Genomic DNA, 17,540 nt, shown 5'->3' on the forward strand with positions numbered 1-17,540 from the left:
ATGTCCATGGTTTTTCTGGTTGAATCTGTGTTTGAAATGCACTGCTCGACTGAGGGCCTTAACAGACCATTGTATGTGTGGGGTACAGAGATGAGGTAGTCATTCAAAAATTACGTTAAACGCTATTATTGCACACAGAGTGAGTCCATGCAGCTTATTATGTGACTTGTTAAGCACATTTTTACTCCTGAACTTATTTAGGGTTGAATACTGATTGACTCAAGAAATTTCAACTTTTCATTTTTTAATAATTTGTAGAAATTACAAAAAACATAATTCCACTTTGACATGATGGGGTATTGTGTGTAGGCCAGTGACACAATCTCAATTTAATCCATTTTAAATTCAGGCTGTAACACAACAACATGTGGGAAAAGTCAAGGGGTTTGAAAACAGTGTAGCTGTACTATTTAAACATTCTGAGGGCAGTGTAGCTGTACTATTTAAACATTCTGAGGGCAGTGTAGCTGTACTATTTAAACATTCTGAGGGCAGTGTAGCTGTACTATTTAAACATTCTGAGGGCAGTGTAGCTGTACTATTTAAACATTCTGAGGGCAGTGTAGCTGTACTATTTAAACATTCTGAGGGCAGTGTAGCTGTACTATTTAAACATTCTGAGGGCAGTGTAGCTGTACTATTTAAACATTCTGAGGGCAGTGTAGCTGTACTATTTAAACATTCTGAGGGCAGTGTAGCTGTACTATTTAAACATTCTGAGGGCAGTGTAGCTGTACTATTTAAAAAGCCACATAATTGTTTCGGCTACATATGGTTATCGTTACCTGGTGCTGTACTGTGTAATCCCTCCAACCAAATGTGGTGGGAGGGAGTTAGTTAGTTAGATAGATAGATAGAAAGCTAGTTAGCTGGTTAGCTACTTAGCTAGTTAGTTGGTTATCTAGTTAGTTGGTTATCTAGTTGGTTAGTTAGTTATCTAGTTAGTTATCTAGTTAGTTAGTTAGTTAGTTAGTTAGTTCACGGACTGGTTTGGTGTTTCACTGTTCAGACTGCCACTGGTAAGACGTAGCTCAGACTAGACTGTGGACAGTTAGAGAAAATGTTCAAACAAACACTTTCACAAAAGAGAACATCCTGCTCGACAAAAGTTGAACAAATACTACAGGTCTTAGGTTGAACCTTTTACTGCAGTGGGCTAAATCAGGGTCACACAGAGTGTTTCTGGGTAGTCTTAAACAAATCTACTTTGAAACAAAAGTGTACACCTCACACACATGGTTATGGGCTTAAGAAAAGAAGACACCTGTACCATGTCAGATATAGAGATGAAATGTATTACATTTTGAGTTTGCATCCCAATATTACACTTTATATACATCACAGAGGACTGAAATATAACAAAACTGTTTGACACAAAACGCTGGATTTTCTGAGTTAAAATAAATTAACATTCCACCCATAAGGACACTAGGTCATTTGGTTTCAGGAAAGGGCTACAATCCCAGTGCAGTCAAAAACGTGATTTTCCTGTGTTTTATATAAATATTTATGTATTTATATATATAATATATATATATATATATATTTCCACACTATGAGGTTGGAATAATAATGTGAAATTGTGAAAATTATGATAATGCCCTTTTAGTGTAAAACTGCCTGAAATTTCAGCCTGTTTTGATGGAATGAAGCTTTGGGCTTTCCATGGTGACATCACCATGCTGTAAATGAGTTTATAGACCCAATAAGAAAGAGTTTCAAACCTCTCTGCCAATAAAAGCTAGTTTTAAGTTTTACCCTACCCTCTCAGACCACTCCTCGCAAAATTGCTCTTTGCTAAGAAGCTATTTTTGTTCCTTTTTGCCAATTCTTTTGAAAACAAACACATTAAGGTACTTAATGTTTTACTCAGATAAAAATGGCTGTATGGGACATTTAAGGTTCAGGTTTAGCAATGAGGAAGGCATTTCAGACAAATCAACTATTTTTCAGTAATATAATATGTTGACTATGACGACTTGGCACTGTGGCTCATTATTTAGACAATATGATTTTTAAAAATATTTTTAAAAAAAACAGTGTTTCTGTTGAAAATGGAGGCTTGGTTCATTGTCCGAGTTTAAGAGCTCCGTTCAGAACAGGAGAAAGTATTTCCTCTCTACCATCTGGTCCCTCACCAAGCATTCCTCAGCAGCCCAGAACATTCCCTGTCAGCGTTCCCAAATGGCACCCTATTCCCTACATAGCGCACTACTTTCACCAGAGCCCTATGGGGCACTGTGTAAGGAATAGGATAGGGAATAGGGTTCTATTTGGGACTAAATCACTGCCTCAGTCAGTCTCTGAGTCTCAGGCATGACTTTATAATGTCTTCAAGGCTGTAGATCAACTCTTTATTAATCATAAACCATTTCATCCATAGCTCTATGTACCTCTCCATTTCAGCCACAGGTCTATGTACCTCTCCATCACCAGTATCCTGGAGGAAAGTTGGAAATGCCTTTGCACTGAGGCTGGAATACTGCTCTAAAATATCCCTCCTTGAGGCGTTTCATGCATTCACTGACTGGAATGTGAGGGAATGTAGATTGTGTGTGTGTTATTCTGATCAATCGCTACAACAGCCAATCACAAACAATCCCTCACTGACTATTGTAATCACGTATCTTCCCGGGTTATACATACACATACCATGTCTATTCTGTTTTCTATTCTTGAGATCCTGGTTTAATTAGGTGAAGATCTCGAACTGTGCTTCTGACTGTGATTCACTGGAATACAGATCCAACTCCGCCATCACCATCGCCGACTGTGATTCACTATTAAAACAACACCCCTGACACAGCTGGCACCGCAGCAAACCTTCATCCTCTCTCCACACCACGACCATCCAGACAGGCAAACCTTCAACCTGTCTCCACACCACGACCATCCAGACAGGCAAACCTTCATCCTCTCTCCACACCACGACCATCCAGACAGGCAAACCTTCAACCTGTCTCCACACCACGACCATCCAGACAGGCAAACCTTCAACCTGTCTCCACACCACGACCATCCAGACAGGCAAACCTTCAACCTGTCTCCACACCACGACCATCCAGACAGGCAAACCTTCATCCTCTCTCCACACCACGACCATCCAGACAGGCAAACCTTCAACCTGTCTCCACACCACGACCATCCAGACAGGCAAACCTTCAACCTGTCTCCACACCACGACCATCCAGACAGGCAAACCTTCATCCTCTCTCCACACCACGACCATCCAGACAGGCAAACCTTCAACCTGTCTCCACACCACGACCATCCAGACAGGCAAACTTTCAACCTCTCTCCACACCACGACCATCCAGACAGGCAAACTTTCAACCTCTCTCCACACCACGACCATCCAGACAGGCAAACCTTCATCCTCTCTCCACATCACGACCATCCAGACAGGCAAACCTTCATCCTCTCTCCACATCATGACCATCCAGACAGGCAAACCTTCATCCTCTCTCCACATCACGACCATCCAGACAGGCAAACCTTCAACCTCTCTCCACATCACGACCATCCAGACAGGCAAACCTTCAACCTCTCTCCACATCACGACCATCCAGACAGGCAAACCTTCAACCTCTCTCCACATCACGACCATCCAGACAGGCAAACCTTCAACCTCTCTCCACATCACGACCATCCAGACAGGCAAACCTTCAACCTCTCTCCACATCACGACCATCCAGACAGCTACTGTACATCGACTGATGGGAACCACGGTGTCCTAGCCAATCACAACAACGACTAAAGCAGCCAACCAGCTGGCTCCAAACTCTGACTTGGGGGGCCGCATTCCACATGGCACCCTATCCCCTACCTGTAGTCCACTACTTTTGACCAGAACCCTGTGGAAAAGTAGTGCACTATATAGGAAATAGGGCACCATTTGGGACACACTTAGCTTTCCCAGTATGTTCATATTAAAGGCAGATCTTCCTGGCTCTGAGTGGGTCTTTCATTAAATGTCATGATGATCCTTCCAACTACAGTTTACAGCCAGCCGACCAGACCAGGAATAATCTGCATCTGTGTTTTAGATTTTACAGGCTGGATCTAGACCTTAATTAACTTAACCCACAAAGGGAGAGCACTTTTGTTTATTACATAATTCACTTGTTTTGGCAATGTGAATATGTTTACCATGCCAATAAACCCCTTAAATTGAAATTGAATTGAAGGGGGGGGGGGGGGGGGGGGGGGGGGGGGGGGGGGGGTCAGAGAGAGTTAGAGAGAGGGGGAAGGAGAGTTAGAGTGATAGAGGGGGGTGTGAGGGAGAGAGAGAGAGTGGACTATGTAGCGAATAGGGTGCCATTTGGGATGCACAACACCTATCAGGTGACGCATAGTTGCGCAAACACACAAACCACCAATCACGAGCATTCTGATATGATAATGAAATATTGACGACCAAAATAGATCATCTCCTGACGTTTGCCTTGTGCAATGGTAGGACACACTGAGTTATATGTGCGCATTGCAATTTAATAAATGGTCAGGATTTGGGAATTTAATGACCGTTATTTGGTTAATCTGTTAAACTCAAACGGGGCGGTAGGTATCCTAGTGGTTAGAGCGTTGGACCAGTAACCGAAAAATTGCAAGATCGAATCCCTGAGCTGACAAGGTGAAAATCTGTCGTTCTGCTCCTGAACAAGGCAGTTAACCCACTTTCCTAGGCCGTCATTGTAAATAAGAATTTGTTCTTAACTGACTTGCCTAGTTAAAAAAAGGTTAAATAAAAATGCCCAAAAGTGACGAGTGCAAAGCTGAACTATGATGACAGACAACCGTTTTTCTAACCGTTTCTGCCATGTTCTAAACCATCATCATATTGTAGATTACACTTCGGACAGAAATCACAGATGTCATATGGCCACGAAATAGCGAGGATTCAATTTTCCACTACATTAAATTACCGCATCACATGGTGGAACATTCATCAAGTATGAATCGATGCCCATTTACTGGAGAAAAAGTTACAATATGGGAAGTCCATAAAACATCCATAAACGTTATTTCACCGCACATACCTGGATAAATAAAGCAAATGCACATTCTAAGTTACAAAACGCTTCAACTTCTCTCTAGCTTTCAAAACCAAAGGAAAACTTCAGAGTTTAGGTTGGAAATACATTTACTGATAGTTTTCTGCTCTATGAGGAAGTTACAAAGTAACTTTACCACTCCCTTTTTCCTTTTAGTCTTTCCTTACCTTTTTAAAAGTCAGAGACCTCCGCTCTTTAGTTACCGTTCCACAAGCTTTTCCAATTTAACTGTATCTGCTTCCCCCACACCCCCTTCTGCTGCTCTGCTCGACAGAGGATCGGATTTCGTTTTCGTTGCAAAAACTGCTGGTCCCTACAGCGCGCACAGCACAGGCTCAACTCGCCTCCATCCAGTCCAGCGCACACACACACACAAACTGACTGACTTCACATTGACTGTGGCGCAGACAGAGTAGAGTGGTGAGTTTGTGTAGTTCCAGAGGTTGGATAGTGCCATCATAGAGATGAGTAGATGATTTTACATTTCCAAAACTAGCCTGTATTTCAGATTGAATACATATGACACTCAGAATACGAGTGAAACCAGAAAGATAAACACATAAAGCCCCTAGATCACCAGTGAGGTGTAGACATCATATGGGGGATGATACAATCTGCCAAACTTTAACATTGTTTTCAAATATGAAAACGTATCCAATGTGCGTAGCTGGGGCGGCAGGTAGCCTAGTGGTTAAAGCGTTGGACTAGTAACCGAAAGGTTGCAGAATCGAATCCCTGAGCTGACAAGATAAACATCTGTCATTCTACCCCTGAACAAGGCTTTTAACCCCACTGTTCCCCGGTAGGCCGTCATTGTAAATACGAATTTGTTCTTAACTTACTTACCTAGTTAAATAAAGGTAAAATGTATTAAAAATATATCATAATAATGTTACATGCTACAAAAAATTGCTCTCAAAATCATTAATTAACCATGGAAACATGATCATTTAAAAAAGTTAATTCGCTGCCAACAACTCTCATCCTGTAACGTCTTCTGAAATTGTATTTTTTATTTTTTTATTTCACCTTTATTTAACCAGGTAGGCAAGTTGAGAACAAGTTCTCATTTACAATTGCGACCTGGCCAAGATAAAGCAAAGCAGTTCGACACATACAACACAGAGTTACACATGGAGTAAAACAAACATACAGTCAATAATACAGTAGAAAAATAAATCTATATACAATGTGAGCAAATGAGGTGAGATAAGGGAGGTAAAGGCAAAAAAAGGCCATGGTGGCGAAGTAAATACAATATAGCAAGTAAAACACTGGAATGGTAGATTTGCAGCGGAAGAATGTGCAAAGTAGAAATAGAAATAATGGGGTGCAAAGGAGCAAAATAAATAAATACAGTAGGGAAAGAGGTAGTTGTTTGGGCTAAATTATAGATGGGCTATGTACAGGTGCAGTAATCTGTGAGCTGCTCTGACAGCTGGTGCTTAAAGCTAGTGAGGGAGATAAGTGTTTCCAGTTTCAGAGATGTTTGTAGTTCGTTCCAGTCATTGGCAGCAGAGAACTGGATATGTAGAGTCTGACACTAGATCAGTCTCAGCTGTTTGTCTTTGAGTTAGACCAGGTATCAGAGGAAGGTAGAGACCATGTTGAGTTAGACCAGGTACCAGAAGGTAAAGACCATTTGTACAGCTGGTGGGTTAGACCATAGGGAGATCATCTAGGCCCTTTGAGAAAGTTAGGTTAGGCACCTGACCTTCTTTTCTCTATGTGTGGAGGGAGGAAGGGAGAGAGAGAGGGGAGTGCCTTCCTGTCCACATGCCTACTCTCTCTCTCTCTCTCTCGTTCTCTCTCTCGTCGGGGCTAGGTGACTCAGATCTCTTCCTGCCTACCTCCCTGTCTGCCTCCCTGTCTGTCTGTCTGTCTGTCAGCACTCTCCAGGCGTTCCCTCTCTGTCAGCCCTCTCCAGGCGTTCCCTCTCTGTCTGCCCTCTCCAGGCGGCATCTCTCTGTCAGCCCTCTCCAGGCATTCCCTCTCTGTCTGGCCTCTCCAAGCGTTCCCTCTCTGTCTGTCCTCTCCAGGTGGTCCCTCTCTGTCTGCCCTCTGTGAACTCCAGAGTCCTTCTCTCTGGGCTTCAACCTGCGGGGAGGGACATGAACTTCTTTTGCTTTCCTCCAGCAGAGACACAACTTGGCCCTTGGCAATGAGCCCCCCCCCCCCCCCCCCCCCCCCCACTGTCGTAACTTTACTCTCACTCTGGTCTGACCTGAGTCTTTCACTCTCTCAATTCAAAAGGGCTTCCTTGGAATTGGGAAACATATGTTTACATTGCCAAAGCCAGAGGTTATTTATCAATGTTGAACTAAACGCAAAACTCAGACCATGAGTATAAACAACTACTGTTCTTATGAAGGAAATGGAGGTATTTGATTCACAATAATAATAATAATGGTATAGCCTACCATTAGGAGGACATGTCTCTATTATTATATAGGACTAAATCATAATCACATTACAGGACATGTCTCTATTATTATATAGGACTAAATCATAATCCTATTGGAGGACATGTCTCTATTATTATATAGGACTAAATCATAATCACATTACAGGACATGTCTTATTATATAGGACTAAATCATAATGATATTACAGGACATGTCTTATTATATAGGACTAAATCATAAACACATTACAGGACATGTCTCTATTATTATATAGGACTAAATCATAATCACATTACAGGACATGTCTCTATTATTATATAGGACTAAATCATAATCACATTACAGGACATGTCTCTATTATTATATAGGACTAAATCATAATCATATTGGAGGACTTGTCTCTTTTCTGACATGTCTGGTTTATTCCTGCTACAAAACATTTTTATGCTCGTTTAACAGCAAAACATGCTTGAAAGTAAATAAACCTGTAGCCTATTTAATATATTTGAAAGTATGGGTATAAGGTACAGTATTGCTGTGTGATAGGATATCAATGTCATGTGATAGGAGCTCAACGTCATGTGATAGGAGCTCAACGTCATGTGATAGGAGCTCAACGTCATGTGATAGGAGCTCAGCGTCATGTGATAGGAGCTCAACGTCATGTGATAGGAGCTCAACGTCATGTGATAGGAGCTCAACGTCATGTGATAGGATCTCAACGTCATGTGATAGGATCTCAACGTCATGTGATAGGAGCTCAACGTCATGTGATAGGAGCTCAACGTCATGTGATAGGAGCTCAACGTCATGTGATAGGAGCTCAACGTCATGTGATAGGAGCTCAACGTCATGTGATAGGAGCTCAAAGTCATGTGATAGGAGCTCAACGTCATGTGATAGGAGCTCAACGTCATGTGGTAGGATCTCAACGTCATGTGATAGGAGCTCAACGTCATGTGATAGGATCTTAATGTCATGTGATAGGAGCTCAACGTCATGTGATAGGAGCTCAACGTCATGTGATAGGAGCTCAACGTCATGTGGTAGGATCTCAACGTCATGTGATAGGAGCTCAACATCATGTGATAGGAGCTCAACGTCATGTGATAGGAGCTCAACATCATGTGATAGGAGCTCAACATCATGTGATAGGAGATCAACGTCATGTGATAGGAGATCAACGTCATGTGATAGGATCTCAACGTCATGTGATAGGAGCTCAACGTCATGTGATAGGAGGTCAACGTCATGTGATAGGAGCTCAACGTCATGTGATAGGAGCTCAACGTCATGTGATAGGAGCTCAACGTCATGTGATAGGAGCTCAACGTCATGTGATAGGAGCTCAACGTCATGTGATATGAGCTCAACGTCATGTGATAGGAGCTCAACGTCATGTGATAGGAGCTCAACGTCATGTGATAGGAGCTCAGCGTCATGTGATAGGAGCTCAGCGTCATGTGATAGGAGCTCAACGTCATGTGATAGGAGCTCAACGTCATGTGATAGGAGCTCAACGTCATGTGATAGGAGCTCAGCGTCATGTGATAGGAGCTCAACGTCATGTGATAGGAGCTCAGCGTCATGTGATAGGAGCTCAACGTCATGTGATAGGATCTCAACGTCATGTGATAGGAGCTCAACGTCATGTGATAGGAGCTCAACATCATGTGATAGGAGCTCAACATCATAGTCTATTTAATCTCAGACTCTATACCAAGGCAAGAGATAGAAACACAATCATTGATGAGCAAAATATTGAACAACAATTAATATTTTCCATAGAAGTGTGCTGCCCATAGGGTTGAACATGAACATGAATAGGACTTAACCTCTCTCCAAACACAGGGTTAAAACTCCGCCCAGACACTGTCAGGAAGCTGGATGTTGGAAAACACTACTAAACACAGAGTTAAAACTCCGCCCAGACACTGTCAGAAAGCTGGATGTTGGAAAACACTACTAAACACAGAGTTAAAACTCCACTCAGACACTGTCAGAAAGCTGGATGTTGGAAAACACTACTAAACACAGAGTTAAAACTCCGCCCAGACACTGTCAGAAAGCTGGATGTTGGAAAACACTACTAAACACAGAGTTAAAACTCCGCCCAGACACTGTCAGAAAGCTGGATGTTGGAAAACACTACTAAACACAGAGTTAAAACTCCGCCCAGACACTGTCAGAAAGCTGGATGTTGGAAAACACTACTAAACACAGGGTTAAAACTCCGCCCAGACACTGTCTGATACCTGGTTGTTGGAAAACACTACTAAACACAGAATTAAAACTCCGCCCAGACACTGTCTGATACCTGGTTGTTGGAAAACACTACTAAACACAGAGTTAAAACTCCGCTCAGACACTGTCTGATACCTGGATGTTGGAAAACACTACTAAACACAGAGTTAAAACTCCGCTCAGACACTGTCAGAAAGCTGGATGTTGGAAAACACTACTAAACACAGAGTTAAAACTCCGCTCAGACACTGTCTGATACCTGGATGTTGGAAAACACTACTAAACACAGAGTTAAAACTCCACTCAGACACTGTCTGATACCTGGATGTTGGAAAACACTACTAAACACAGAGTTAAAACTCCGCCCAGACACTGTCTGATACCTGGATGTTGGAAAACACTACTAAACACAGGGTTAAAACTCCGCTCAGACACTGTCTGATACCTGGATGTTGGAAAACACTACTAAACACAGAGTTAAAACTCCGCCCAGACACTGTCTGATACCTGGATGTTGGAAAACACTACTAAACACAGAGTTAAAACTCCGCCCAGACACTGTCAGAAAGCTGGATGTTGGAAAACACTACTAAACACAGAGTTAAAACTCCGCCCAGACACTGTCAGAAAGCTGGATGTTGGAAAACACTACTAAACACAGAGTTAAAACTCCGCCCAGACACTGTCAGAAAGCTGGATGTTGGAAAACACTACTAAACACAGGGTTAAAACTCCGCCCAGACACTGTCTGATACCTGGATGTTGGAAAACACTACTAAACACAGAGTTAAAACTCCACTCAGACACTGTCTGATACCTGGATGTTGGAAAACACTACTAAACACAGAGTTAAAACTCCACTCAGACACTGTCTGATACCTGGATGTTGGAAAACACTACTAAACACAGAGTTAAAACTCCGCCCAGACACTGTCAGAAAGCTGGATGTTGGAAAACACTACTAAACACAGAGTTAAAACTCCGCCCAGACACTGTCAGAAAGCTGGATGTTGGAAAACACTACTAAACACAGAGTTAAAACTCCGCCCAGACACTGTCAGAAAGCTGGATGTTGGAAAACACTACTAAACACAGGGTTAAAACTCCGCCCAGACACTGTCTGATACCTGGATGTTGGAAAACACTACTAAACACAGAGTTAAAACTCCACTCAGACACTGTCTGATACCTGGATGTTGGAAAACACTACTAAACACAGAGTTAAAACTCCACTCAGACACTGTCTGATACCTGGATGTTGGAAAACACTACTAAACACAGAGTTAAAACTCCACTCAGACACTGTCTGATACCTGGATGTTGGAAAACACTACTAAACACAGAGTTAAAACTCCGCCCAGACACTGTCTGATACCTGGATGTTGGAAAACACTACTAAACACAGGGTTAAAACTCCGCTCAGACACTGTCTGATACCTGGATGTTGGAAAACACTACTAAACACAGAGTTAAAACTCCGCCCAGACACTGTCTGATACCTGGATGTTGGAAAACACTACTAAACACAGAGTTAAAACTCCGCCCAGACACTGTCAGAAAGCTGGATGTTGGAAAACACTACTAAACACAGAGTTAAAACTCCGACCAGACACTGTCAGAAAGCTGGATGTTGGAAAACACTACTAAACACAGAGTTAAAACTCCGCCCAGACACTGTCAGAAAGCTGGATGTTGGAAAACACTACTAAACACAGGGTTAAAACTCCGCCCAGACACTGTCTGATACCTGGATGTTGGAAAACACTACTAAACACAGAGTTAAAACTCCGCCCAGACACTGTCTGATACCTGGATGTTGGAAAACACTACTAAACACAGGGTTAAAACTCCGCCCAGACACTGTCAGAAAGCTGGATGTTGGAAAACACTACTAAACACAGGGTTAAAACTCCGCCCAGACACTGTCTGATACCTGGTTGTTGGAAAACACTACTAAACACAGAGTTAAAACTCCGCCCAGACACTGTCTGATACCTGGATGTTGGAAAACACTACTAAACACAGAGTTAAAACTCCGCCCAGACACTGTCAGAAAGCTGGATGTTGGAAAACACTACTAAACACAGAGTTAAAACTCCGCCCAGACACTGTCTGATACCTGGATGTTGGAAAACACTACTAAACACAGAGTTAAAACTCCGCCCAGACACTGTCAGAAAGCTGGATGTTGGAAAACACTACTAAACACAGAGTTAAAAATCCGCTCAGACACTGTCTGATACCTGGATGTTGGAAAACACTACTAAACACAGAGTTAAAACTCCGCCCAGACACTGTCAGAAAGCTGGATGTTGGAAAACACTACTAAACACAGAGTTAAAACTCCGCCCAGACACTGTCTGATACCTGGATGTTGGAAAACACTACTAAACACAGGGTTAAAACTCCGCCCAGACACTGTCTGATACCTGGATGTTGGAAAACACTACTAAACACAGAGTTAAAACTCCGCCCAGACACTGTCTGATACCTGGATGTTGGAAAACACTACTAAACACAGGGTTAAAACTTGTTGTTTGCCTGTACTTTATACGTTATGTTTACTCTCCAATCAGGTGAACTATAGACTTTAATTGAATTGACTGCATCTACTAACTATAGTTTGTTACAGAGTCATTACATCAACGTTTTCTGTTATGTTTCTCCATTACAATATCTTGTAACTCTGTAATTAGTTCCCCATTACAATGTATTGTAACTCTGTAATTAGTTCCCCATTACAATGTATTGTAGCTCTGTAGTTAGTTCTCCATTACAATGTATTGTAGCTCTGTAGTTAGTTCCCCATTACAATGTCTTGTAACTCTGTAATTAGTTCCCCATTACAATGTCTTGTAACTCTGTAGTTAGTTCCCCATTACAATGTCTTGTAACTCTGTAGTTAGTTCCCCATTACAATGTCTTGTAACTCTGTAGTTAGTTCCCCATTACAATGTCTTGTAACTCTGTAGTTAGTTCCCCATTACAATGTCTTGTAACTCTGTAGTTAGTTCCCCATTACAATGTCTTGTAACTCTGTAGTTAGTTCCCCATTACAATGTCTTGTAACTCTGTAGTTAGTTCCCCATTACAATGTCTTGTAACTCTGTAGTTAGTTCCCCATTACAATGTCTTGTAACTCTGTAGTTAGTTCCCCATTACAATGTCTTGTAACTCTGTAATTAGTTCCCCATTACAATGTCTTGTAACTCTGTAGTTAGTTCCCCATTACAATGTCTTGTAACTCTGTAATTAGTTCCCCATTACAATGTCTTGTAACTCTGTAGTTAGTTCCCCATTACAATGTCTTGTAACTCTGTAGTTAGTTCCCCATTACAATGTCTTGTAACTCTGTAGTTAGTTCCCCATTACAATGTCTTGTAACTCTGTAGTTAGTTCCCCATTACAATGTCTTGTAACTCTGTAGTTAGTTCCCCATTACAATGTCTTGTAACTCTGTAGTTAGTTCCCCATTACAATGTCTTGTAACTCTGTAGTTAGTTCCCCATTACAATGTCTTGTAACTCTGTAGTTAGTTCCCCATTACAATGTCTTGTAACTCTGTAGTTAGTTCCCCATTACAATGTCTTGTAACTCTGTAATTAGTTCCCCATTACAATGTCTTGTAACTCTGTAGTTAGTTCCCCATTACAATGTCTTGTAACTCTGTAGTGTGTGTGTGTGTGTGTGTGTGTGTGTGTGTGTGTGTGTGTGTGTGTGTGTGTGTGTGTGTGTGTGTGTGTGTGTGTGTGTGTGTGTGTGTGTGTGTGTGTGTGTGTGTGTGTGTGTCAGGGTAACCCAGTCTGCATTTTTACGGTGGTCGAAACAGATGTTTCATCGAGCGTTTATCCATCTCTGATGTAACGTGGAGTTTACTGTCTCTAACCCAGGAGTGATCAGCTTAGTGATTAGTTTACTGTCTCTAACCCAGGAGTGATCAGCTGAGTGATTAGTTTACTGTCTCTGACCCAGGAGTGATCAGCTGAGTGATTAGTTTACTGTCTCTGACCCAGGAGTGATCAGCTGAGTGATTAGTTTACTGTCTCTAACCCAGGAGTGATCAGCTGAGTGATTAGTTTACTGTCTCTAACCCAGGAGTGATCAGCTGCGTGATTAGTTTACTGTGTCTAACCCAGGAGTGATCAGCTGAGTGATTAGTTTACTGTCTCTGACCCAGGAGTGATCAGCTGAGTGATTAGTTTACTGTCTCTAACCCAGGAGTGATCAGCTGAGTGATTAGTTTACTGTCTCTAACCCAGGAGTGATCAGCTGCATGATTAGTTTACTGTCTCTAACCCAGGAGTGATCAGCTGAGTGATTAGTTTACTGTCTCTAACCCAGGAGTGATCAGCTGAGTGATTGTCTCTAACCCAGGAGTGATCAGCTGAGTGATTAGTTTACTGTCTCTAACCCAGGAGTGATTAGTTTACTGTCTCTAACCCAGGAGTGATCAGCTGCGTGTTAGATATTGTCTACTGCTCTCTTTCTGTTCTCGTTTTCTTTTCAACTCTAAACTTACTCATCTCTAAATAGGGAATACAGTAAGATGAATTGAAGACTCCGGGATGATGACCTTCTAGTCAGAGCTCCTCTGTCCAGTGACTGTGTTCATCTTAATATTGTATTTTTATTGGCCAGTCTGAGATATGGCTTTTTCTTTGCAACTCAGACTAGAAGGCCAGTATCCCGGAGTCGCCTCTTCACTGTTGACGTTGAGACTGGTGTTTTGAGGGTACTATTTAATGAAGCTGCCAGTTGAGAACTTGTGAGGTGTCTGTTTCTCAAACTAGACACTCTAATGTACTTGTCCTCTTGCTCAGTTGTGCACCGGGGCCTCCCACTCCTCTTTCTATTCTGGTTAGACCAGTTTGTGCTGTTCTGTGAAGGGAGTAGTACACAGCGTTGTACGAGATCTTCAGTTTCTTAGCAATTTCTAGCATGGAATAGCCTTCATTTCTCAGAACAAGAATAGACTGATGAGTTTCAGAAGAAAGTTTTTGTTGCTGGCCATTTTGAGCCTGTAACCGAACCCACAAATGCTGATGCTCCAGATACTCAACTAGTCTAAAGAAGGCCAGTTTTATTGCTTCTTTAATCAGAAAAACAATTTTCAGCTGTGCTAAAATAATTGCAAAAGGGTTTTCTAATGATCAATTAGCCTTTTAAAATGATCAACTTGGATTAGCTAACACAACGTGCCATTGGAACACATGAGTGGTTGTTGCTGATAATGGACCTCTGTATGCCTATGTATATATTCCATAAAAAATCAGCCGTTTCCAGCTACAATAGTAATTTACAACATTAACAATGTCTACACTGTATTTATGATCAATTTGATGTTATTTTAATAGACACATTTTTTTGCTTTTCTTTCAAAAACAAGGACATTTCTAAGTGACACCAAACTTTTGAACAGATTTGTATATATTTTTTTATATAACCTTTATTTAACTCGGCAAGTCAGTTAAGAACAAATTCTTATTTACAATGACGGCCTACCGGGGAACAGCGGGTTAACTGCCTTGTTCAGGAGCAGAAAGACAGATTTTTACCTTGTCAGCTCGGGGATTCGATCTTGCAACCTTTCGGTTACTAGTCCAACGCTCTAACCACTAGGCTACCTGCCAACCCATACCTCTGTATATGCCTCTACCTCTGTATATACCTCTACCTCTGTATATGCCTCTACCTCTGTATATGCCTCTACCTCTGTATATGCCTCTACCTCTGTATATGCCTCTACCTCTGTATATGCCTCTACCTCTGTATATACCTCTACCTCTGTATATACCTCTACCTCTGTATATACCTCTACCTCTGTATATGCCTCTACCTCTGTATATACCTCTGCCTCTGTATATGCCTCTGCCTCTGTATATACCTCTACCTCTGTATATACCTCTACCTCTGTATATACCTATACCTCTGTATATGCCTCTACCTCTGTATATGCCTCTACCTCTGTATATGCCTCTACCTCTGTATATACCTCTACCTCTGTAAATACCTCTGTATGTACCTCTACCTCTGTATATACCTCTACCTCTGTATATGCCTCTACCTCTGTATATGCCTCTACCTCTGTATATGCCTCTACCTCTGTATATGCCTCTACCTCTGTATATACCTCTACCTCTGTATATGCCTCTACCTCTGTATATGCCTCTACCTCTGTATATACCTCTACCTCTGTATATGCCTCTACCTCTGTATATGCCTCTACCTCTGTATATGCCTCTACCTCTGTATATACCTCTACCTCTGTATATACCTCTACCTCTGTATATACCTCTGTATATACCTCTACCTCTGTATATGTCTCTACCTCTGTATATACCTCTACCTCTGTATATACCTCTACCTCTGTATATACCTCTACCTCTGTATATACCTCTGTATATACCTCTACCTCTGTATATGTCTCTGTCATCACTTCAAAACAGTTTGTTGAAACGGACTGTTTTGTCATTGATTTCAACTACTGAATCTCAGATTCACATCGCTGTAGTTCCATTATGTTCCACGCTCCTGAAATCCAAAAAGAAGCCAGACTAACTACAGACTAACTAGAAACCAAAAGCCATGTAAACAGAATAAACATCCAACTTACTGGTTTTCCGAGCCAGCTGATTGGTGGAGGTCGATGTCACCTGTCCTTTGATCCCTCTGTAGTCCCGCCTCTCCCGAGATGCATTGCTCTCTCTGTTGCCGGTGTCCACATCCCTGACCTTCCCTCCCTGAAGGGGCTTCCTCCCCCCACCTGGGCTCCAGCTTACCCCCCTCCTCACAGACATATGACCCCTCTCCGTCTCCATCTCTACCCCCAGGACGGTGCCTCGATCTGGGGGAGCTTTGCTGCTCTGCTGGGGAGTTCTGGAGCTCCTCTGCTTCTCCTCTGGTTTGCTCCACAGTTTCTGTCTCTTCTTCTACCCAGATTGTCTGCAGCCCTGCCTGGCTTGGTCTGTATGTCAGTTTGAGGATCACCGTTTTTGTGGAGCGTTTGGAGAGAAAAAAGAGAATCACCATTGGGGATAAGGAGAATCTTAGCTTTCCATGTTGCTTCTCCTGCCGCTGGACATTTCTCTTCCTGCAGTAATCCTCCTTAATGTTTCCTTTAGTCCTTTAGTCTTGTAGCTAGCAGGGAGGGAGGCTGACGGACGGGAGAAGTGTGCCTCTGGTTCTGACACACTGTTACTACACAGTATTACTCAGGACTTACCAGAAACATTATCAGGGACCTCCCGGGAGACTAGAGCATGCTGGGAGTTCCACAGACACAGAGCACGCTGGATCAGTTCCCATGGACCACAGCCAAGACGCTTTTCACAATAACGATGTGCTCTACTGCAAATCTCCAGCTGAAGAAGAAAGACTGATAAAACATCAAACTTTTCTATTTCTGTTTGTTGTCTGTCTTCCCTCCCTCTTAAATCTTTCTCTTTTCTCCAAAACCCAGACGCTTCTCGTCTCTTCCTCCCCCTTTTTCTTTCAATCTTTCTTTTGTTTTTCTTTCTTAGTCCAGCCACCAAAACATGCCTGTTGACTGCATTGCAATCTCTACTAGACAGATCATTTTTCTTGTTGAGAAAGCGAGCAGCTCTTTATCTTGGAAGACCGTTACTCAACAACGCCGAGAAGGGGGTGACAGGGGGTGGACAGGTTTCAGAGCTTCCTGCTGTTTCGTTCGGACAAAGTGAGAAACAGCATTTCACTCTAGAAAGGTCTCTGCTAAGAGCAGTCAGGATTCGCCGAGCTTCGCTGGCCGATATTTCAACTGTATATTTAGAATCGATATCTCATCCAGATGGCTTCCTGTGTGAGAGTCACATACATT

General features: G+C 42.3%; 1 protein-coding gene across 2 annotated transcripts in view; it reads right to left on the reverse strand.

Moving 5' to 3' along the window:
- The window catches only part of LOC120047845 (synaptopodin-like), a 30,319-nt gene extending 12,986 nt beyond the window's left edge, over positions 1-17,333 (reverse strand). Inside the window, exons 1-2 of one of the 2 annotated variants that reach the window (XM_038993394.1) lie at positions 16,926-17,333; positions 16,317-16,667 (exon numbers count right to left, since the gene is read on the reverse strand). In XM_038993394.1, coding sequence (XP_038849322.1) covers positions 16,317-16,521 — 205 coding nt within the window. In that variant the 5' untranslated portion in view covers positions 16,522-16,667; positions 16,926-17,333. The other variant, XM_038993393.1, reaches the window with a different exon arrangement.
- Between the last annotated feature and the right edge of the window lie 207 nt (positions 17,334-17,540).

Source organism: Salvelinus namaycush, chromosome 5, assembly GCF_016432855.1.
Source record: "Salvelinus namaycush isolate Seneca chromosome 5, SaNama_1.0, whole genome shotgun sequence".
Classification (NCBI taxonomy): domain Eukaryota; kingdom Metazoa; phylum Chordata; class Actinopteri; order Salmoniformes; family Salmonidae; genus Salvelinus; species Salvelinus namaycush.